This window comes from Tyto alba, unplaced genomic scaffold (assembly GCF_018691265.1).
Source record: "Tyto alba isolate M040663 unplaced genomic scaffold, T.alba_DEE_v4.0 Super-Scaffold_2, whole genome shotgun sequence".
NCBI lineage: Eukaryota > Metazoa > Chordata > Aves > Strigiformes > Tytonidae > Tyto > Tyto alba.
Window position 1 is genome coordinate 63,428,994 of NW_024881282.1, and position 25,442 is coordinate 63,454,435.

Sequence of the window (25,442 nt, forward strand, 5' to 3'; positions counted from 1 at the left end):
GTACATATGAAACTGGTACAATTTCACATGACTAAAGCCCAGCCTCTTTCAGTACAGAAAATGAAATGTGATAAGCAGCTCCTGAAACACAAGGTTATTCCAAACAATACTGACATCACATTTATTTTTAATGTGAATGACCATATTGAATGAGAGGTGAAAAAACACCCAAAACTAAACACTCATAAAACAGCAATGGAAGAAAAAAAAAATAGAAGAAAGCTGCAAAAGGTTGAAAGCAGCTGCATATCTGAGAACTGCTTGCAAAACAACAAAACTGCATTTGAGTCAAAATTAATTTGAGCAGTACCAATGAAAAGGAAGCATCATATCACCCTTCAGGCTCTTATATAATTACTATATGCATAATATATATTATATTTTATTGCTATGTTACTTCATATATTATATACTGTATTAATACTGTATGGTTAATACTATGATGAAATAAAATAAAACAGAGTTCAAATGCATGAGTATGGGCAAAATGCAGCACAACCTACCCGTGAAAAAGCGCTCCACAGAAAATACTGCTTTTTCCTTCACTTTGAGCACTATTCTATTCCTTTTTTATGTTCTCCTTCCTCCTTCTGACTGACCCATGTGCCCCCCACCACCCTTTCTGCTTCCATACTTAATTTGCCCATTTTCATTGTCATTCACCTTTGGCTACTTTGTCCTTTTTTCACTCTTACCAGTTATTCATCATGAGTTTACATGGGTACAGCCCACAGACCTCTCTGAAAACAGTTCATTGTGGAGCACCTAAGTAACAGGACTTTAACCTACACGTAGATGTTCACATCCGTTAAGAGAAAAACTGTTAATTTTAACGTAAATTCAATTTTGTCCTGTAGTAATGGCTCAGAACACACACACACACACACTAACATTTGCCTGCCTGGGTGACAAAATTTGGCTCAGATCCACACATAAGTATCTCGTAAACAAGCATATATCAAAAGCAAGTAGCCTGACTTATTAAGAACTCTTTCACTGTTTCTTTCATTCCCAGAAAGGTAATAATTATAGCTTCCCTTCTCATACCTTTTTTCTAAAAAAACCCCACATTAGAACAGCTACAATAAGGCAACAATAGACCTTCATTTCTGATTCAGTAGATCTGAACCACAGCAATCAACTTTTAAAGGCTCACGAAGGGAAAAATGAGTCAGAAAGAAATCTTAAGAATTTTACTTAAATGGTATGGACTTTTGACAGAGCTCCTTATTGGATGGTCACACTTAGTTCTACCTCAGTTTAGACTTATCATTATTCCCCAAGCACCTGAAGAACTATGGGTTCTGTTAAAACATGCCAGCCACTATGCAAAATGTTTTAATGCATTTTTTTACTTTGTACCATTACAAATTTTCCTACAAGTTACCAAAATCAGTCCTGGTGAAATAACCTTACCACTACTGATGAACAGTTCTGCGAGCTGCTCCTTGGAGAAACCAGCATCCACTTCAACTTTAATGATTTCACATGTGGATCCTGCAGCCACTTGCTTTTGCTGTGTTGAAAATTTATAAGTTTGATGAAATAGTGCAAGCTCTAATTTATAAACTAAGTTACTTTATATGTTTGTGTTAATACCTTCATGCAGGCCGCTATCTGATATGCTATATAGTCTTGCAAACTTCCTTCTGGACCATGGAAAATGACATTACGGTATTGTTCAACCTACAGACAGACAATAAATTTTTCTTGAAAGTTCACAGACTTGGATTTTTTTTTTTTCACCTAGATGAGACAATCAGCACCTAACAGACAAAATTACTTTTTTCCCACTGCTGGAGTTGATAATCCTTACTATGTTCAAAATAGGCAATATTTGCATGCAACATCTTGGAAATTATTGATAAATTTATATCCTAATTTGTAAAACTACATGAAAAGGTATTTTGTCATTATAACAATCATTAAAACTTGAAAAATTCAAATTGGAAGAATGAGTTTAGGAGTCACAAACATTTTTTTTCTATTTTGAATTAAAATAGATAAAAAAGAATGATGTCAAATTAATCAAAGAATAGCTAAGTCATTGTTAACTTAAGGACTTAGACTAAGGACTTTATTTCCAGTTGAAATGGGATCATGTTATCAATACGGTAGAATAAAAATTATTTTATCTATCTTAACTGTAAAATTACTGTATCTCTAAAAAGTCAGTAAGGGAATACACTCATATCATTGTGCAATACTGTTGAATACAGGAGAAACCTATGGCACATAACTGTTTCAATGACATAAAATACTATTCAAGGACACAACAGAAACTATCCAGATTTTAAACCAATTCTGATTTGATTAGCAGTGTTAAAACAAATGATCTATGAATGTTCATTCATATTATCCAATTATCCTTACATTTTGAGCCATTAAATAAATTGTGTTACAGGAGATATATATATATATATATATATATAAGCTAATAAGAAAATTCAAGTCTCAACTGCTTACATGAATGCTATTCTAATTTACTTTCCCCTCAAAGGGCAGAATGAAATCATTTTGGAAAGAAATATGATATCACAGAGCTTTTAATATATTTTCTTAAGCAGTTCAGTTAATCAGATGGCAGCTATTTAAAGAAGAAAGTTAATGTCCTCATGTAACTAAAGTTATTGGAGTAAGATTTAGGAGGAACTATATTTTAAAATAACAGCTTTCATCCCATTTAATTTTTTAGAAGTCTTGAAACTCTTTCAGAGTAGAAGATCAATTTTTTTTTAGTCAACATTATTACAGAAGTACATTCTTGTATAAATAGCATGCAGAGAGAAGCCAGCTTAGTACTTACCAGGCGTAAGTAATTCTGAAGTGTCTGAAGATGGATCATGGATGCATAAGTCACACTATTTAGGCAGCCTTCTTGAGGTCCTTTAGAAAGAGATATACAAATAACTTCTCTAAATCTCTTATGTTTATAAGCATGTATGATGGATACATGTGCTTTTCATGCAGTATTCTACAGTGATGTCCTAAAATTCCAGGCTATGCAAATTAAATTGGTGAAGAATTGAAACGCAATTATCTAGCAACATTGATCCACACGTATAAGTGACATAAGTAAAATGGATACTGCTATATAACTGAAAAAGGTAGCAGGGCTTTTATGTGTCAGCATATTTTCTAAATGTTGTAGACCCTTTCAAATCTAGTTAAGCAATTATTTGCATATGATATTTCAGAGGATCAAGCAACACTGAAGAACAAAACCAGTAGCAAACGATTCTCAAATTATGTATTTCATATGGAGCATCCTGAAAGTTATGAATTGAAAATTACCGAACAAAGACACTGTGATATGCTCAGCTCTGTTGTTCTTCAAAAAGTCCCATGGTGGCTGGGAAAAAATCTGTCCTGTTGACCATGAAATGTTTCCTGTTAAAAAGAAAAAAAAAAAAGAGAGAAAGATATTCCCTGTAGCTATATAAAGTGTCCTGTGCTCAAGCATATTCACTTGCTTACAAAGACTGCGCACATACACTGACAAATTCGACAAACAAACCAGTCCCATGTATGAAATCATACTGTTATTTGCTACATGACTGAGGATAGTAGTGTTTTCTGCCAACTGAAACAAAAGTTTAATAGCTAGCCTGTCTTTACATCTTTACATGTAAAATAAAGTAAAATAAGAAAGTTTTCCCAGTCTCATGTGAACAGGGTTTTTTGGGGGTGGTAGGCAGGTGATAGGGAGGGGACTTAAGATGAAGCACATGAATTTTCAGAATCCTACGTAGCTGTTACTACTGCCACCACATATTGGCCAATTTATCATCATTTTACTTTTTTTTTCTGTTTTATCTTGACAAGTGAAGTTACATAAACCAGCAGTAGTCCTGTTCTACCTATGCTGATGACTTACAGTCTGGACTTACTGTACATTCTGGATGTACTGTAAAGACATAGGATGGGATTTGCTTTGTATTGTTTTGTTTCACCTGTATTACAGATCTCTCCTCTGGAGTACTAAATTGAGAAAAGGATTAATTAACATAGGGCCTCATGGTCCCTGAGATACTAAAGCGCTTAATGAATTGTACCATACACATAGCTAAAAGTAAAGGAAGCTTTCACGACAGTAGTATTCAAAGTTTCATAGCCAATATTGGTCTGTCTTAGTCTAAGCTTTAAAAGACCCAGAAATCCAAAGATATTTTTATCTTACTTTCAAGATTTCACCAATTCAAGAACCCCACCAATTTTTGCTTTTCTCATTACACCAATATTGATACCTAGTTTGACAGATAATATACTGCTTGCGCTGAGGCCAATGTTGGATTCTGCAGCACTATTAAATGACAGGTCTTCCAGGCTCCTCCATCCATCAGAAGTGATTGCTTGGAAATGGTTTGTCACAGCCTGACTCACTGCTTTTGAAAAATCATCCCATGTTGTCTGTTTGCGGATATTTAAAGCACATATTGTGTTTTCTGTATCAAATTCCTCTGTACCACAATGTGCTGGTTCAATGCCACTGACAGAAATCCTTACAGGTACAGTAAGAGCATCTGTTGAAAAACAGAAAACCAAGAATGAGAAAAACTGTAAAACTCAATTAAAAAAAAAAAAATATCCTTTTATTAAAGACCAATAAGATCTAATATTTCAAAGGAAAGCTACAAAATAGCTCCTGCTACAGAAAAGCAAATGTAAAAGAGCAGCACAGATCACCACCACAAAATCAGAGCAGTGATGAAAAACAAATATCAAGGTATCTAATTTTTTTATATTACAAAAAATTAGTATTATTATACTTAAATAACAGGAAGCAAGACAAAACTTACTTGATCTTTTATTTCTTCATTACAAGCTAATTTCTTATAAATCAAGACAGATGGTATGTAGTGTCTTAACATTTCAGTTTATTATGGTTGTGCACATTTTTATTATTAATGCAGAAGGGAATTTCTGGCACTAGTGTACAAGTGGTAAATACAGCTGAGCCAACTGTCTTTAAATAAAAAGCTAAGAACTAAGACAGAAAATTCACTTGGAAGTGTTTATTTGACTTTCTGTAGAATAATTTGACATAATATTTTAAAAAAGAAAGTAGGAAATTTACATGCATATTCTAGAAAGAAAATTAACTTAATGAAGTTATTTTAAATCTTGCTCTTTGAAAAATGGAATATAACTCAACAGAAGCAGCAGTCTATATGGACCATTTAGATGACCAGAAGTGAAAATGAAACTAACCTCTAACTTCAATGCTGACACAATACCTTCCAGAAATCATATCTGTAATTAAAAATAAGTGCACCACAAAAAAAAGATATCAGCTTATTATGAAATCTTGTAACAGAATCTTAGTTTTGCTTTTGACTTCAGAAGTCAAATCTTCAGCTGATACAAGCCAATGAAGCTTTTCTGATGTCAGAAAAGGTCTGATTTAAACTCATTAACCTACCATAGGGAAAAGATTACTCAAAGGCATCCTTCAGATGTGGAATTGTGAGAAATGTATCAAAGGCTTGCCCTTTTGATGGCTGGAGCTAAGGGAACTGAGCAATGACTATAAGAAATACAGAAGGTTCTCTACAAGGAAACAAACCCCTAAGCCAGAGGCAGTGTATGCCTAAATTTCTGTGCCTGTGGCCTCTATGGCATAGCTGGCAATCCTGGCCACCAGTCTTTCCAATCTGTTGGAGCACATCCTCCTGTCCTACATGCACGGAATTCCTTACAGTGGAAACCTTACTGGACTGTGAAGAAAGTAGAGGATGGTACATAGACAGCTTACCCAAAATGCAGTCTTGGCTTGTCGAGGAATATACCCAGGTGAGAATGGTGTTTCCAAGCTTCCACAGATCAGATATTGTGGGGGCAAAAAAGCTAATTATGATTGCACTGATATTAGCTACAGGCTTAACAAATGAAAGAGAAATGAAGTCCAAAGGTTCTGATGTGATAAAAGCAGACGGATTCATGTTAAGCCTGACCTGAGAAACAGGGTATTAGGACTGATGAGAATAATACAAGCATCAATTTAATAGGCTACAGATTCAACCATCAGAAATTGGCTTCAGTCTGATAAAGTAGACCACAGGAGTTTCTAATAAAAAGTGAGTTGTGTTCCCCTCTGCACCTACAGTAAAATAGTAAGAACCTAGAGATTATAATAGTTGAAGAGAAAAATCAGCAGCATACAGAAAGCTTCCCTAACTTGTTGACAATCAGTGAACTTGACTACCCACAGCCCTACATCCCACAACATAAACACCAAAAAGTGAATAAATACAAAGCACACAAACCTACAAAGACAATACTTCTGACTATATAGAGAAACAGAAAGCACAGAACTTGTGAGTGGATGAACTAAGTTCTAACTCAAGAAATACACAGGTCAGCCTGCTCTATTGAACTTTGAGAAAATTTACAGAGAAGGATGATGATAGGTTCCAACAGAAGAAAATCTTCTGAGAGAAGTTTTTTATGTTGAAAAATAGAAGTTTTTTGATGTTGCCTCTAAGAATTTTTTTGAAGAATAAATAAACAATCCCCTCAAGAATAAACAGGTAACAAATAAAACTGTGCTCTAAAAAGGGATTCAGATGTGACTAGGTGATTGTCTTAGCCTGAGGAAATTTAACAGCTATCCATCAATAAGTGATTTTTATGCAAGAATTTGAAAAATCAAGAAAGAAAAAGTAAGAAGAGGATAATAGCTTTGGAAAAAGTAATTACTAATATTAAATTCAGAAATTTTAAGACAATATGGATGTTTGCATATGTACAATATATACCACCTTTTCAAATGGTTTTAAAACAAAGATGTGAGTCACCTAATAACCTCCAACAAAATTTTATCACAGGCTTTTTCAAAATTGTGAGACTAGAACCTTGTTAGGTTAAGAAAACTTCATTTTGTGGTGCCAAAAAAGTGACAACTACCCTTTTAATATTTCTCATTTCTGTCCCACAAGCTCTTTACTAAAAACATTTTTATATAGTGCTGGTAGCATTTACTTACTTAAGTTTTCTAGGAGGTGTTTGCAATCATCAGTAGCAACATCATGCAATGTTCGATTACACTTATCTTTTCTCTCAGCCTCTAGTCCACCATGGCTACAAAGGATTTCTAGACAGTTCTGCAAAGGTAAGAACTGTATTATTCACTTGTCCATTTGCTGCATTAAAAAGTTCTACCAATATGCAGTTAGACTCCTAAATGAAATTCTTACACATGCATTTCCAAGGATAGTCAGCTATGGAGTTTCTATAAACGAGTGTCCAAATGATGTTCCTCACAGGGTTGAAAACCAGGACTAAAAATATTTTATACTAGACTTGAACGTCTTAAGATTTTGAAAAAGCAGAACATATGCAGCCAGGCTTCTACAGTCTCCAAGCATCAAGTGTTGCTCAGTCAATTTGAGAAATTCTTAACATCTGACCAATAGTTTAAGGAAATAGAAGCCCAACTATGCATTCTGTTTTGAACATCTTGGCCTCGATGTTCAAGCAATATTGAGAAAGCAATTATAAAGCTTAATACAGCCTAATCAATAAATTTATTCAGATGGCAATCCATAAAACCAGTTTTCAGTTTGCCATTCACCAAGTAGGAGTTTCCATCACGCCTGACATACCAATGGGACACAGCAAAAGAAAATCAATAATTTTAAAGTCACCTTGCAAGCCTATCCTTTGGCAGGTAAACCTGAATTTCTGCAAGCATAATAACAATGCAGTGAAATAAAAATGCATTTCTATTAAAGTCAGAGCACAGACATTTTGTGGATGCCAACAACATGATGCCCTCTTAAAATTCAAAGATTTTAAAAAAAGCTATATGCTCAACAAAAGCAAAAATTCATTAGAAACATCCTACTAGCAGATAAATTTGGATTGGTACACTCATACTGTAACATGAATAAAATACTAATTATATAGATCCTCCCAAAAGAGCAAGGCGGGGGGGAAGCCCTCACAAAACTACAATCAAATGTTGATTGACCAGCAATCAAAAGACTAAGTCCCAATTTCTAATGATCATCCATTCAGCAACAACACAGGTGGCCTTCATGAAAGCTTTGTAATCATCAGACACGCCTTTCAAGGACAGATATGCATATTGAAAAAAGACACCATCAGCAATTATACTAGTTAATACTGTACTGATAACCCCAGGGGTTAATCATAGCAGAGAAACCAAATCTTGAAAGCATAAATAAGCAGCTATTAAGTATTTCAATTCAGAACAGTAGCTTGTTGCAGGTTTGGCTACTGTTACCTATTTTGTAGCTGTTCTAACAGAAAGAATTTTGTCAGTATATCTGATACTCTGACACTTTTCATAAACATAACAGTCATTCAAGCTATATTTCCCTGTGAGATGAAATTTTAACAGGTTGTGGTTCCTGCACTTGTAATAACTTTTAAAAATTCAATTAGCTCACTAACTTTGCCAGAAGAAAACTAACAAGAAAAAAAAGCGTGTTTTCTTGCCAGATTAGTAAGTTAACTCTGTTTCTCAAATGGGTGCCACAAATGGCAAAGAGAGCGGAAGGCAGAGAACTGAACTGTGAGGCTGAAAGTGGAAGGTAAAGAGGGAAGAAAGAAGTGGGAAAGAAGAAAGAAATGAGGCTTATTTCCTTAGTAAAATGAGAAGTTTTGTTGTCTCTGTTGCCTATGAATTAGCAGCTAAAATGCCCTAGCATAATTAATCTGTAAAGGATGGCACCTATCAATCTTGAAAGAAAAGGGTGCAAGTGCCAGCACTGTTTATATGCAGCTATCATGTAGTGTCATGAATGACATGCATCATAGATAAAGGATTAGAGAATGAAATTGAAGTGTTAACAGTACTTGAAGATGGCTATTAGGCTTTCCTTAGCTTCTAAATATCCCAAGCATCTCTCAAGTCAATAAATGCATTGAATCAAATACAATTATATAAAGTCTGCAACATCAAAACCAGGACTCTGCCAGCTACATATTGCCTTCATAACCTAAGAGAATACCCTCAACGGAGATCTTATTAAACAGTTGATCTGGAATGTGCTCAGAAACTCAAAACCATGAGTTATATGTGAAGACTTCCAGTGTCAAAGCCTTCAGAGAGAACGCCTAGCCAAAGCCTCCTCTAGACAGTAAATAAAACCTAACTTCCAAGTTCCTGAGGATAATATTATTGCAGAAAGAAGCAACATACTGCACACTGTTTAGGTATTTTCAGACTATAACAAATACCTTAAACTCCATCTAAATTCAGATGAGTAGAAACTGGAATAAGAGTCTGCACCTGCCTACCAGACACTGGTAGTGGAACACTGACTATTTGTAATGCAAAATGCTCAGTAAGCAGTGGCTGGTCCCTAAAAACCCCACCATTTAATAAACTGAATCTAAAATCTGTGCTGATTTTGAATCTATCATAGTAAATTTATCAGGAAAAAAAGCAAACATAATGATAGATATTGAATTAGGCATGTAATCACAAGCTGATTTTCTAAGTCTCAGACTATATTCTTCTAAAATTCACTGTCTTCTGTGGTTAGTACCCTCTATTTTCTCCCTGGGTAAAAGTTTCACAGTAAGATCTGATTGAGAGCTGTCATAAAAAAAAATAATAAATCCTTTAAACAGTCAGTGTTAGAAGTGTAAAGCTTCTGATGTCAAATCATTCAAGTAACATTTAATTTCCAGTAATCTTCCTGTTTATCATCAGTAAGACCTGTCAGGTCATTCTCCATGTCATCAGTTATCCCAACCCCCAAAATACTTCCTCATTGCCTGTTAAAGAGGTTGCCCAAAATAACAAATTAAACAATGCACAAACTTGATTCTTAAATTTCTTTTCCTCCCCTTCCTGCCACAGGAAAAATTGTTCATAGTTAAGTCATCCCTAACTGTAACTGAAAACTATGTCCATCTAATATTTGTAAGTACATGACACCCAATGAATTGGCATTGAAGGTGGGATTCCCCTCACCTTAACTTTGAAAAACTGAATCTCAAGTAATCATGTTTTCTCTTTTTATTGTTGTCCCCAAAGAAACAGGCATTTAAATACAATTCATCCCATTTGACATGTAGCTTCTGGGGTAAATGGTCCACTGGAAGTTTCTCCCTGTCTGTTAAATCAGTAACAGTAAACTAGATAACAAAACTTAGATTTGACATATAAGTTTAGTTCTTCAAAGGTAAAAAAGAAGGATTTATCTTGCCTAAATTCTATCAGATTACTGTAACTTGTTCACATAAACTGACCTTAAAGCCTTTTGACGCTGCTATGTGGGCAGCAGTCCAACCCTCTTTGTCAGCATGGTTGATGAGATCTGCAGAAATAACAGGCTTTACTCTACTGCTATAGTTGTCTTCTCTCTTCGCCAAATCAAAGTAGTCTAAATCAGGCTTTGCATCAGTCAAAGAGTTCCTATTGTTTGACTCTCCATAGTACATAAGGAGCTTGAGACTGTCAACATTACCAGAATCCACTGCTGCATGAATTGGTGACCAGCCATCCTAAAAAAACAAAAAGCAAAACTCCCACCAAACACATGGAAAAACGTCTGCAGAACTTATATCAGCAATGAATCTGAATGGAAGGCTCTGTTTGGAAATTAAAAAGATAAGCTAGAGTGACATAATAATCATCTGGGAAAACAGAGTTGCTTGTATGTGTTTGGGGTGGAAGAGAGGGGAGAAAATGTAGCAGAAAGAAAATTTTACAGGTTTTCCAAGGACAGTCCAACAGAAAGAGAATTAAAAATTTTTAGAAGAGTCTAAACAACACAGGACTTCCATGCTGTTAATAAATTGTTTCCTTATCATGTATCGAACTAACATGATTCTAACAATCAATAATTTGTTTCAGGTTGCATTAATCAGTTTATCAGTCAGACATTCTCACAGTTTAGGTATTATAAATTTCTCTCATTTCAAATGAAAAAAATTTATTTTCAAAATCCAGTATAAATTAATCAAAAAAATTCAATGTAATAGAGAAGCAGAATGTACTGTGAAGCTGTACATTCATTGTGCTGTGTTTCTGGAAAGCCTACATCCCACGTTTATTGTCATGTTTACATCAAGGTCTTAAGAAGAACTTCAGGAAAGCACCTGAAAAAGGCAGTACCTAGACATTAATTTGGAGACAGTCCTCCTCCCTTGCTCCTGTAGATACAATTTTTTTTGCCATATTCTCCCATTTGTGATATATGAGACTTACAATACTGGCTAACAAATTTGGGGGTGTGTGTCCCCTCGAGGACATCAATAAAGCACCCTGACATAAAAGGTGAAAGCAAAATCCTTATCTCAACTTCTCCACCTTAAAAACAAGTCAAAACACAAGAATTCTGTTTTACACATGCAGTGCTGAAGAAAAGTCTGCATCAAACTGCAAGTGGGATCTGAAATATGTAAAATATGACAGTCACATAATTTAGGAGATTTTAGACAACACACAGCTTAAAAAAACCCCAGAAAGTATGATGAAAATAACATTAATTGCAAATTACATGGATTATTCCAGCTTTAAAGAAATATTTAAATAAATATTTTAATGTAAATATTTCCTAGCTGTTTGCGGTTAGTCAGTATTATGCAAGGTATTTTAACTTTATAAACTATTTTAACTTACACTGGTTTTTACTGTTCGATCTGCTCCACTTTCCAACAATAGCTTAATACAATCATTATTTCCATTTTTACAGGCCAGGTACAAAGGTGTCTGTCCTCTTTCAGCAGCATGGTTAATATCAGCCTGATACATAATTAACAATTCTGCACACCTACAGCAAACAATAAGGTAGTAAAATTATCTTATATTTGACATCCAAAACCTCTTTATAACTTAGAATATTCATTTTTTTTACAGTATTGACTTTATATATGCAGATCTACCTGTGATTTTATCCATCACATATACACAAGTAATTTTATACACAGGTATAAAAACATAAAATCAGGTTACTTTAAACCTGTAAATCTTAAACTACTATAGCTTCATTTAAAACCTGTGAATATAAAACATTTAATTTCACAAGGCTAATAAAAACTCGATGACAGCTGCTTAAGAAACAACCTTCAGCTGAGCAAAAAAGTAACATTTATTTTCTGACTACTGATATTTAAAAGTTCTTTTAAAAAAGGGAAAAAAAGGAGGACTGGGACTAACTCTAGGTGCCATCAGTAGGGACACTCACCTAGGGAAGTAGCCTGGTGGGGACAGCAAAAAAGCTATGGCACTACCTACCATTCAGATCCCTGAATGGAGGCTACTCCAGAAGGATGCCTTGGGGTGTGCTGGTAGCAGCTACTGGATTAGGGAGGATAGATTAGGTGGAGTGCTGAAGAGTGACTCACTGGGGACCCACATTCAGATCCAAGATCTTGTACTTCCTCACAACCCTGTCGCAGTAGGTCCAGTTTTCTTCCCAGATGTTGTGCCAGGGTTGGCTCCTTTCCCTTCCCAAAGCTGGCTTTTCAAGAGTGCTCAAGACTTTAGAAAAATCTTAGTGCCAGTCTATTCCCTCTGCAGTTCAAACAAGGGCTGTAAAGATAATTCCTCCTCTCTCTGGCTCAATACTGATCAGTCCATAAATCCAGAAGGATATTAACAATACAGCCTCAAAGCAATGAATGTAATGCCAAATTACTGGTTAGGAGACCACACTATAACAAAGATGATGTCAAAATATTTGAAACAATATAAGGTATATATAAGAATATAAGTATATAAGAAATAACAGATTAAAAAAAAAATCACAAGTACTTAAAAAACTCACCCCTTTTTGGGTAAGTTTTTATTTAGTCAGAAAATCAATCAAGTTCAAGACAAAATGCACAATTTTAGAAAAGTGTAAAGCAGATAACATTAGTATAAATTACTTAGCTGCACTTTCTGAAAATGCTTAAATGAATAGAAAAAATACGAATAAAAGAAACACTCTACCTTATCAAATGTTGAACATGTATCCTAACAATACAGTCACTAAAGTCATCTTAAGATGGGCTCATAACAAAATGCCTCCATAAAGCAACTCAGATTGAGTTTTAAGTCTGCTATATTAAAAATACTTATTATTTTGCATTGTATTCAATTATTCTGGAAATGCTACACTGACTTTCCACCTCAAGGTCACGGAAGGTCAGTCCAGCCTGGATGGCATGGTAAATGATTTTAAAAGTTTCTCCAAAAAGCATTTTCTGAATCTGTGATATTACTGAACAGCCTAAAGAAGTTATCTTTCTTTTTTTTTTTTTTTTTTACTGACTGTGTAACTAGGGCTGGAATAACAGTACTATCTCAGTTGAGGAATAAGGTTAATGAACATGTCACAGGGGACTGGCTAACAAATCTATCACAGACAAGTACTGTGTAACTGATGGTAGTTTAGAGTTGTCATTAACCCCAGATTCTTAGCGCTGTAGTACAAGTAACAGCCTACGCAACACAACACTTGAAAGGGGACAGACTATACTATTGCCCCAAATTCTGCCCATTACAGAATTTTTCTGAGCCTGAACTTTGAAGTGACCAACAAATCAAACAGCCTGAAGCACTCATTGTCTCTCTAATATTTTTTGGCTGGCGCCATTATTATTCCATGCTTACTTTTACAATTTGGTTCGTTTAGTATCTAAAAAAAGTGAAAGCAAAAAGAGTGTTTAGGCATAACATACTACATAAGTAACTCTAAAGGAAAAAGAGATATCATAGCACATGAAATCTCTGATGATAAAGGACATATCATAGAACAGTAGATGGTTAAGTGTTGTGAGGGTAAGTCAGAGTAATAAATATCTTCCTATTTAAACAAAGTCTGAGATATTTATTTTAGTGAGAGAATATGAAAAGTATATTTTTGGTTTGCCTTGTCAAGTCACATGTAATTTTTACAGATTTTATGTAAAACACTGAAACATTTAACTATGTATGCATTTCCACGTTCAAAACACCAAGTGGGAATCTGCTACTGCTGGATTAAGAATTCCAGTAAAAGATGCCCATTGGTTAATAAGCTTGAAGTCCTTTAAGAAGTGGCAAGAATCTCTGATGATCCTTATATGCTCATGGAAGACTATGAGAAGGACAGGGATCCCACCAGGGCCTATCACAGTATAATATCATTCAAAGACTCTGACCTCTATAAGTTACTGTATCAGAGTAAAATCAGTAAAAATAGCAAAATGAAACATTAAAAAATCAAAAACTGAAAGATAAGCAAGACCAAAGATACATAAAACAAATGTAAAGTCTGTAATAAAGATTCCTCATCATGCTGTTTAAGACTTTTTGCGTTTGTAAAATAGTTTTATCTGGGTAAGGATGCTCTGGAAGAGTCTATCTAATGGTTGCTTCCAACTTTCAGTTCTATTTCCTATGATTTGGTGATAAACAGTAAAACTGCAGAGTGGAAATGCATCAGCCTTCAGCTCCTCTGATGAAGGGAGCTAAAAAACAATCACATGGATGAGTTGTTGTGTACTGGTTCTCAACAGATTTTTCCAATCATGCTGTCATAAAACACCAATCTTTGTAAAATTAGAAGCTTCAAAAACTAAAAGGAAATTATTTTAACTACATTTTGAAAAATGTTCTTAGAAATATTCTTTGACTCATACATAATTTTCTGTTTTTCAAAGTTACTCATATGAAAAATACCTTAAACGAGATTGTTTTGTTGTTTAAAGTATTTGATTCTATGTGACTCAAGAGAATACGCAGATAAATGTTCTTTTGTCTCTGAATATGAAATTCATAGTTCTCTATGCTTCAAAAAAACCGTGCAAAAATAGTTTATTTTCTCCTTCCTCTGGTAATCCTGTATTATGGCTGATAACTCAAAGAAAATTAAGAAAATCAAAGGTATGATGCCCATGTAAACCAGTATCATATTGTGGTTACTAAGAATACACGTTCAGTAACCTTAGGAGCTACAATTGGAAACAGAACAAATGGAAAATATTAAAATCAGAATGGCATATGAATATGGGTTTCAGTAGATGCTTTCAATAAATAATAGTTAAATGCATCTATATCTAAGAATGCAACAGCAATGTAATGAAAACACTATAAGTAAAGAGAATATAAAATTGAGTAAGAGCTGACAGGCAAAATCTTAAGACTTCACTTACTTGACATGTCCCTGAGCAACTGCTGAACACAAGGGTGTAAAGCCATTTTTATCAGCAGCATCAACTTGTGCTTCTGCAGTCAGCAGCAATCTCACACAATCTATAAATTGAGCAAAAACATAGACTGATGCAATAAAAACAAATGGTTAAAACTACCAGAGGTTAAAACCTGCTCAAGGGGCAAGGGCGACCAGTCTTTTTGACTATACTTCACACATCTTAGGAAACCCAAGTGGAAACTCAGGAAGTAGTCTGCAGGAGAGAGGTGAGAATTGACTCCCTAGGGGCACCACCACTCTTTTGCAAAAAAGGCTTGGGTTGGGTTCTACTGGGAACCAAATCTGTGCCCATTTCTGGCAACTCTCACAGTGTTAGCTAATTTACCTCCAAAGTGGGGAATCTGAATTATCTAGCAGCCCCTAAAGGCAGCACAGTCCCACTGCCAGTCACCATGACACACTCCAAGCATGACAGCCACGGGGGAGATGCTCACAAGCCACACATAACTGGAGCAACACGATGGCCAGTCTTAATTTAGGACACTTTGACTTGGGATTGCAATGACAAAATAAGCTGACAAACTCAATCATCCCCAAACCATTCCCATTCATGTATTTCCAAAATGACATGCTAAAAATAGTACCAGCCTGATTCCACCATTCTACAGCTAAATTAAGATAATTAATTACATAGTAATTAGACTGCTTTTCATCCACAAATTGGAATACCATTTGATGCAATTAAGTTTGAAGAAATACTTAATCTGTTCTATATTCTTGAAATTGGTTCTAGACCAAAATAAAACAAGTCTTTTGTAGTTGAAACTACTACTTTGAAAAGAAGCTCAACTAAAACACAAATTATAAACTCCTGACCTAATTTCTGAGCAAGCTTAATGCACTCTGCTCCAGCACTGAGTAAGATCCTGAAGCCAAGCTTTGCTAGTGAAGCTTATCTCTAGATATCAGAAACATATATTTAGAATTAGAAATCTGACTAATCTAAACCATTCATGAACATATTTAGTCCTGTTACAATTCTTTGAAATATTAATACTGATATTGTGGAGTTGATTGAATGAATAATTTCACATAAAGAAATCCGATATAAAACCACTCTAAATGATTATATTGTAAATTAAGATTCTCAAATTTTTAAATAAGTAATCTGATCTGAAATGATGAAATTACTTTTTTTTTTTTTTTTTTTAAAAAAAGTTGGTTGTCAGGATAAGCTACCAGGACTTTATCTGTAATAATTTTTTTAAGTCATAAAGAAGCTCTCAGTTAACTAACTTACCTAGTATTTCCATTTATAAGATAATACCAATTAAAATAAAATTATATTTTCAATCACTTCATAACAGAAAAAATACTCTGCTAACAATGACATGGGTTTTTTTCTCCTCTTTCCATTGTCAATCCCAGTCTTATATTAAACAATTAACTTGAAAATAGAGATTCCTGCTTGTCATCCTAAAACTCTTCTAAAGTTTATGAAGGATGTTGAAAGAATTTTCTTCTAGCAGTTGGAAATATTTGGCTAGAATACTTTCTGGTTTCTTTGTAAAGCATATGTTAGCCATGCAAAAGCCATGAAGAACACACAGAACAAGACTACCTTTCTAGAAAGGTATGGTTAACTCACAATTATTGATTGGCAGATCATTCAGGTGGTAGCTTATCTATGTGAAAATACTGTTTCTGATGAAGATCACTGAAAAGAGCTGTTTATTCTCAGGGACAGATGCAAGCATGAGGAAATACAGCTGCTCTCATAAGGCATACCATGCGAGCTAGTAAACTCGACATGACCTGTTCTGCTGGTATATCAAGTAAAAGAGGAATAATCTCCAAGAAGCCTGAGTCCTCTGGGTGCACTTTTGATTGAGATTTGGAGAAGGGTAATTTGGGTCAGTCCAGGCTCATTAATTCCAGTTCCCCGCTGTCTGCCACAGAGGTAATCAGCAGTGGAGAGGACTGGACAGCAGGGCAGACACAAGACAGACATCAAAGTTGTCACTCAAAGGTTTTGGTCAAAGCAAAAGCAAAACATGGAAGCATATTAGCACAAACACCTGGAGACTTTACTGCTCTCCACCACAGCTGGGTAGTTAGTTCTTCCAGAGTGTTGGCAAACACCATGCAGATACATCCAGTGGCTCGGCAGAGCTGACTCCGTGTAGCTGTATGTCTCTGCACCTCACTCCTTTCTACTTCCCACATCATTGCAGTTTTTCCTATCAATCAGGGTGCCACAGCCTCCAAATACTCAGGATAGAAGAGAATCAATTATACCATAAATGCATATAATTAGCACATAGCTGAGTCCAAAGGATATTATTATTATTCTCTTCACATCTCTCAGTTTCAGGAACTCTCATTTCATTCTCTTTTTCTTAACCACCTCGTGTGTGGCAGAGAATAGTCAGGATTGGCAACACAATACAGATATATTAACTAAGTGGACTACTATATATGTTATCAAGTGCATAACAGACTGAAGCAGCTCCTCCTTTGTTAATGGATCAAACCAAGATGGCCTGACAAAACAATCTGCTCATTTATCCCAATTTAGTTGTTAAATCATAAAATTAACAGTTTCCTCGTGTCCATTCAAACACAAAGAGTATTTAGCGTATATTTTTAGGGTGACATTCTCTCAGACCTACAGGATTGAGGACAGTGTGCAGGAAACAAAGCAGCTGCTATGAGCTTCATGTGCTGGAAAAACCCTCAGCTGCAGCTCTCAAAAGGCAACTGTTATGAACAGGAAGACTACACATAGGACAGATTAGGAAAGAATATTTGAATGCTCTCTTTTCTTGTGTAACTCAATTTTCTCTACAGACTCGGCTGAGAGCACGTAACAGCTGCTGCCACCATGCTGGTTACAATGTGCTCTACCACACTGGTTATCTGCACATCTCAAATACTGTATTTCTTCACTGAAAATATGTGGAGATCATACACTTTCCACTCTTCCCAAACTCCCTGCAACATGGAGTTGTTCCTGAGGGGACGTACTCACTATGTTGGCTTGTAACAAGTCTAGAGATACTCTTCTGGCCAACCATCACCAAGGAGAAATCGGAAAACCTGGTTAGTTGACTTAGAAGAAACAGGGGGTCCTAGAAATCTCTGAATCTGTTTACTCACTAACTCCAGGCTGTATTCTCAATAAATTAAATCGTGGTGCGATCACCCACCAGGGTAAGCTTATGTGTTAAGTCTTACGGTTGGACTTGATGGTCTCAAGGGTCTTTTCCAACCTAAATGATTCTATGATTCTAAGGAAAAAAAAAAAAACAAAACACAACAGCCAAAAGACAGTAACTTATCATTGACAATCTTACTCAACGTAATGAAAAAATTTGTACAATAAATTATCTTATCCTTCTTAAAATTATATCAGTGTCATTTCTTTCCACCTGGTTAGTTAAAAAAAGAACCTATTAAAACGAACTTCTTAAGATAAGAGATTTATTCCTATACTTCCTTTCTTGAGCCTATATGTTTTTACACAAATTTATTTTTAAAAGTCTCCACTTTGAAGAGCTGCATCTATCCATGCACTTGGGAACAAACTGCAAGTAACAAAGAAAGGATTACATATTAAAGTTTAGGACAAAAACCATTCTCCAAAATTATTATAAATCTACTACTCTCTATTTGCATATAACGTATTGAGGAGACATCAACACTGCTGCTGTGATTCTCTCATTCAGAATTCGTGCAATCCATTTAGTCACTAAAACGCAATGATTTGTACAACTAAGAGTTTTTCATATCCTGTCAACTATAAATAGAAGAGCAACACTAAAACCTTATTTTTTATCTTAAAAAGTAAGATACTAAACAATTACAGGATGCATATGCATGTGTTTGTTTTTATTATTTTATTCTGTCAAGTGAGTCTCTTATTTGAAATTTTGACAATATAACAAGAAACCAAATTGCCTTTGCTGTCAGTAAGAGCTGTTCAGTAACTGCAACTGAAAATCAGGGCATTTGCTTTGAAACATTTTAGGAATACAAGATGAGTAAAGAAGAATTGGGTCAGTTATTGTCTCCCACAAACACCAGCAGTGATAAATGGATGTAAGCCTAGAAGAACCTACAGAACATCCATTCAGGAAGGAGGGAAAAATAAAACCACACAATATAATAAACTTGGACACTTAATACTGAAGATTAAAAGTTGATTTTTTTGTGTGTGTTTTTTTGTTTGTTTGTTTGTTTGTTTTTAAAAAGTGCCAAAGGCAGAAAATAAAATAAGGACTTTTCCAATATTTTAAGGGTCTTGGCAACAGCGAAGAATCTGTCAGATGAAAACAGCCAGATTTTCCTACAAAGTAAACCATAGCACCTACCAAGAAAAGATAAAATACACCATTCCAAACAAAGGTAAAATTTGTCCTATCTCTATGCCTGGTAGCAAAATTAACCCTGAACATGTCAGAAAAATGTATACTATCTGCCTAGCTATGGCTTTTGGATCCTAACTTTGCTTTGATTTTTAAAATACCTGGATAAAATAATGGCAAAGTCTCTCCAAATACTATTTTGAACACTGAGTTAGGATTTTCTAATTGTGTCACTAGCAAATACATTGCTAAATAAAACCACAAAGTACTCTTGAAAGCAGTGGCTTTATAGGCACTATGTTCCATCTTCTACTGTGAAATAAAATCTTGACTTTAGTAAAAACTAATGGAATTTTTGTTGCCAGTATTGGTGGATTTCATATTTAGTGTCCAAAACAGCATAATGATATTATTTGCAATATAAGAATCTAGGAGATGTTTACATAAGTAGGAAAAACTACAGTAACTTGTACTGGCCTTTTAAATAAAGCTGCTGTTCAAGAGCCTTATGTTAATAGTCTGAAAATTATCGATTGTAGTTTGTATCAATGAAATTCATATCTGTTACTAACATATTTGCCTCATTTCATAGATATATTCATAAACATGGAGGCTGACTGTTGAAGGGTTCAGAGATGCTACCTCCTCAAGACTGAGGGATGGGGTAGCAGGGAAAATAAAAAGATAAATATTAACTATCTCAGTAGAGCCTAGAGAACAAACTAAGGCTATTTCATCTAGTTCAGAACTAAAGACAGTTCATTTTATTTCCCAGGTAACACACTACTCTGAAACCATCTTCCATCATTTTCACCGCTGCTGCAGAAGATCAAAACACCAGAGATGACCTATTTTTTCCTGCTTACTCCCTATAGAAGAAGGTTCTTTCTTTCAAGTTGCCTTTGCTACAAAAGATCTTTAGTTTGTCACAGAACATGGGGTGATGATATCTGGTGGCTTTTTATAGGAAGGGAGTGGGGAATTAGAATTGATATTCCTGCAGAATTACCACAAGCAAGAACGCTTTCTGTGTTCCAAAATTCTGCCTGTGGAAGCATTGCTTATAAATACGCTATACTATGATTTTTGTCATATAACCTATACATCTCATTTTCAATTTCACATTTTTAGAAAACATGCATTTGGCCTAATTTAATATTAAAAATTAAAAAATAAGCTTTCAGTATTTCATGTGAATGCTGTAACAAAACTTAGTATCACTTACCTGTATGTCCGTTCGTAGCAGCAGAATACAAGGCAGAATAGCCATCTTCACAAGAGTAATTAATGTCCAGTCCTTCTTCATTAAGCAGCATTGATAATAAAGTGACATTTCCCTGGGCAGCAGCTTGGTGAAGAAGGGTGGGCCTGCCACCCAGGGGGACAGGACCACCACTTGTTAACAAAGGGGTTAGGGAGGAAGACCAGCCTGTGAGTTAAAGCAACAGACGTTAGATGGAAGACACATAAATAAAGCTCTGCATTTTCTGTGTTCTTTTAAAAATTTAAAAGCATCTTCAAAATTATGGGATATGTTAGTTTAGCCAAAGTTTTGTGATGATGCTTTGTCTATACATCAAAAGTTTTTCTGAAGAATAAAAACTGTGTACAGGGGTGGCAACTGTTAATGCAAATGAACAGGATTTCATTACAAAAGGTTAATGTGAAACTTGTTACGAACTGTAGTAGCAGCTAGATGTCTCAAAAAAAAAAATCATTAAAATTCAGAAACTACCAAAAGTTTTTATGCAAGTTTTAATTTAATTGCTGGTATGCTGGGAATGTTTTTTAAAGTGTGTAAACAAAGGCTTCCAAACCAAAATACTTATTTTCATATGAAATTTCATCCTTCTTTACAGTCTTACTGAAACCTTTGGTATTTATATCTCACCTGCAGTTATACAAATAAATTGCTCAGAGAGCCCTTAGTAGCTTTAAGTGCCTTTCAATAAGTTTGCAAAACCATGAAGAAATCATTTACAAAATTAATACAAAAATAAAAATATTTATTATTGAAGTGTATATTAAGGTAACGTTCCTTTTACTAAGCAATACTTAAACAATGTATTGTAAAATGCTCCAGTGTCAATGAATAACAGGTTATACAAAATTTACATGTAAAAGCTTTCAATTCACTCTATTAAAAAATAATATTCAATTCAAAGCTTAGAAGTTATCTTGGTTAAATGTTCTGTTCATTACTTATAAGCTTTAGTAGGGAATTTGTTAAGGATATGAAGTTTGCTGCATAAGGCATAGAAAATTTTGTGCATTCTTCCTTGACCAAGGACTGGAAGAGAAAATAGGAGAAAGATTTTTTTTCTTATTTTCACAATTACCTTTAGAAAATCCACATTATATTTCTCTATTGAATAAATAAGTGTATTCTGTGGCCACACATAAGCTATTATGCGAGGCTAAAATCTGACAATATAAATCAAGTTTACTCAGCTTTGAAACTTTTACTGAGCTGTGATTCTGTAACATCCAGGACTGAAGAGGAGCTGCAGGGCATTACCTCAAGCTCAATCAATGTGATCAAGTGCTATCTAACCTCCAACACTTTGAACCAGAAAAAGCATATGGCACTAGTTCTACCACGCTGGGATGATCTGCTCTGCAATTTGGAAAAACAAAATTAAATATGGAGGTTCCCAATAGAATTCTGTAGAAGCAATAGATTTGAGAATGTTGCAAGATCTGGGCAAATTTTTAATTAAGGTCTAGACTTACACAAGAATCCATAATCCAAGCAGTCCCAATGACGAACACGTAGTTTGATCCCAGTTCAAAACAACAACAAAAAAATGCTTGAAGCATTTTCATATTTGTTTCTAAGTAAGATAAATTTTTAATTTCAAATTAAGTTTACTAGTTTAGTATGTGAAAGAAACATATCTGAAATATTTTCATAATGGTAGCTTATTATTTTCTATATTCACTATTATTGACTATAAGTCATCAATACAGTTATGAAGTTACCTTATAAATCCAACTTTAAACTGACAATAAACTGTAAAGTTAACTCCACCCATCTTCTTATAACTTAAATTCTGAAGCTACCTTCTGACTATTAATATTCTTACTAATATTTGTTTCTCCAATATTTTTAATCAGAGGATTTTGAGGCATTTCTGAAGTTTGTAAAAAAAAGAAGCAATATACAGAGTAAACTGCATCCTTTAAGTGGTTAAAAAAATATATATCTATTTCCACTTTCAATATTTGAGAACATTTAACTCTTACAAAATCCCCGAAGGTCTGAAAAATAACTTTTGTTCTTCCTTACCATTGTAAAAGTGGTTTTTATTTTTCCAGCCTTTTGTTATTCTTTGAAACTAACTGTGCTGCATCTGTTGCTATATATATTAATGTTTTTAAAATGCTACTTGTGCAGCTTTTACTGTCTTGCCATGGTAGTTAACTCACAGTGGACATTGCTTGGGTGCCATTCCACATGCTAACATTCTTTGTCTCCGAGTCATATTGGAATTATTTGAGGGAGTCTGGGAAAACTGACACTAAGTTTTAAGCATGAAGTTCACTTGCCAAGCAGTTTCGTAATATCAGTAGTATTTCTAGGTTCCCTCCTTATTGAAAATAGTACACTTTTTTTTTTTTTTAAAGCATCATTAACAGAAATGTCAAAATAAAAGGGGGGTTTTGTGCCATATATAGTATCTTAACTTTAATTTCAACTCCTTGAAATGAAAAATATGTTTCTGCAATTCAGTGATTAAATTAATTATACTAGGTTATAAATTAGATGAAAACCACCTACTGAAAAAGATACAAAACTCAGGTAATAACGTAAACATAACTTTAGCTTCTATTATCAATGCAAAGTAATATAATAAAGCTGAATTCATCCAAAAAAAATACACCAAAACATTAGAAATTACCAATAAATAAGTTACACCATTACAGATGCAAAAAGTTAGGAAACATGAAGCATCTGTGAAAGCTTGTAGGGCATGCAGTGATGAAGGGCAGAGTGATAGACAAAAACAGCTTCTGGCATCAGCTTCAGAATGTGAGATGGTTAATTTCAGAGCCCAGATCAGTCCCTCACCTCCCCACTTTTATCTTCGAAGCCAATTGTAAAGAGAGAATAAATCAATCATTATAGAATGAGCAAAATAAAAAACATACTTTATTGAAGAGTGACATAGAAAGCGCAAAACCAAGAAGAAAGTGAAAGCAGAAATCCCAGGGGTATGAAAATCCAACTGCCTACATTCATTTCCATTTTGAAGTCTTACAGCCATTGAAATGTAGAAATCCAAACAGAGCAGAAGCATTTTGGCACCAGTTCAAAGGCTGCTGAAGTTAATGAAAACACTGTCTCAGATTTTGAATCAGGCCATAAATGTTCATTGTCATTTCTCTATGAGCAGTCTGTTCAACATTAATGACAAAAACTGGTGTCTTTTCCTTCCAGGGATGAAAGAGAAACATGCAGTATAATGCCCAATCTCTAAAAGAAGGTATTTTCACATTAATTTAGCAGAACATGTAACTGAAATAATCAGTGCTCTAAGTTTGCCCTTAATAGTTGTTCCTTCTAGAACCAAGACACTCCCTTACTGAAACTTATGCTGTTGATATGTTCTTAAAGAAATCTGAGCTAACTAGGAAACTGTTTTAAAACAAATAAGTAGAATACTTTAGTGATTAGCTTATTATTAATTCTTCTGACTCCACAGTAAGAAGAAACAAACATGAATTTACTGACCAAAAAAAAGTATAAAAACTAAGGATTCTTTCAATGGTTTTTGATGTTAAATTTGTTTTGCACTATTTAAAAATATTAACAAGTTCAGATTGAAGCTCACTGCATCGTATACAAAGAAATATGAATAACATTTCACCATGTTCTGCTTTAACCAAAAGTAAAATTACAATTCTAAACATTTTCGAAGTAAATAAAACAGATTAAAATCAACCAGAACCTAAATAAAACTAACCGAATCTGTGCCTAGATGGTGTGAAAATGGAGACAGAGGAAGGAGGTTTCAGTAGTATTTGTAGTTTGTTAGATGTCGTTCACCTCAAGAAAACTGATACTTAAAAAAGAAACTGAAAAAAGAAAGCAAGTGACATGAATTCAGGCATTACTGACCACATTATCTTGATGAAAACAGTGTTACAGAATTTATTTTCTTTTCTCAAAGTCCATTTCCATATATATTTATAAAACCTATTTTTTTTAATTTTCTCAGCATAAAATTTTGAAGGAAATATCTTTCCATACTTGCATAACATCTGTGGCTCAGAGTTTGTTTAGTTCTGCAGTTTGCCAGAACACTTGGCCAAAATAGATTAAGGTCCTTTAAAATAATGTAAATAAAATGGGATTGGAGAATAAGTGCAATAAAATACAAGCATCAGTTTGGGTAAAAGACAAAGGAGCTTCTGAACATTTACCTGAATATTGCAGATAAAGTTATTAAAGTTATTTGACCCTGTTTGTAGTCAGTAAAGGAGGGATATTAAAACATCCCTATATTAATAAAATTAAACAGCAGGCCACTAATTGGAGTTTAAGCAATCTTTCTTTGCAGACTTCAGATTATGGGATACGTTTCCCATTTGCAATTGAAAAAGTTCAAAAAAAGCAGTTCCACTTACAAAATACTATAGCATCAAATGTTCAGAGCAAGAATTATAAGGAGATTAAATGAACCCAAATGTCTCCATCCCTTTTAAAAACCAGTGAATGGAATGTAAATGAAGAAAGGTAACCTGAACACATAAACCAGTACAATTTTAAAAAAAAAAAAACAACAGTTTTTTATGAAAATCCTATATTTGAGAATTGCCTCTGAGAACTGTCACAAATTTCGTAAGAAACACAAATTGAATATTTGTTGGAGGAATCCTATTTAAAAGGCTGATTGTTCTAAGAAAAAAGTTATGAGGGACTAAAGTATCATAACTGAACTGAGAATAATTTTTGAAAGTTTGAGACCAT

At 34.4% G+C, this 25,442-nt stretch overlaps 1 protein-coding gene across 2 annotated transcripts in view; it reads right to left on the reverse strand.

The window, feature by feature from the left end:
• Nucleotides 1-25,442, reverse strand: part of CTTNBP2 (cortactin binding protein 2) — a 137,459-nt gene that overhangs the window by 19,055 nt on the left and 92,962 nt on the right. For both annotated transcript variants that reach the window (XM_033007285.2, XM_033007284.2), the window contains exons 5-14: nucleotides 20,694-20,897; nucleotides 15,103-15,202; nucleotides 11,603-11,753; nucleotides 10,228-10,482; nucleotides 6,986-7,103; nucleotides 4,248-4,523; nucleotides 3,295-3,390; nucleotides 2,807-2,886; nucleotides 1,600-1,686; nucleotides 1,417-1,516 (exon numbers count right to left, since the gene is read on the reverse strand). In XM_033007285.2, the coding sequence (XP_032863176.2) occupies nucleotides 1,417-1,516; nucleotides 1,600-1,686; nucleotides 2,807-2,886; nucleotides 3,295-3,390; nucleotides 4,248-4,523; nucleotides 6,986-7,103; nucleotides 10,228-10,482; nucleotides 11,603-11,753; nucleotides 15,103-15,202; nucleotides 20,694-20,897 (1,467 nt within the window). The remainder of the gene's footprint in view (nucleotides 1-1,416; nucleotides 1,517-1,599; nucleotides 1,687-2,806; nucleotides 2,887-3,294; nucleotides 3,391-4,247; nucleotides 4,524-6,985; nucleotides 7,104-10,227; nucleotides 10,483-11,602; nucleotides 11,754-15,102; nucleotides 15,203-20,693; nucleotides 20,898-25,442) is intronic.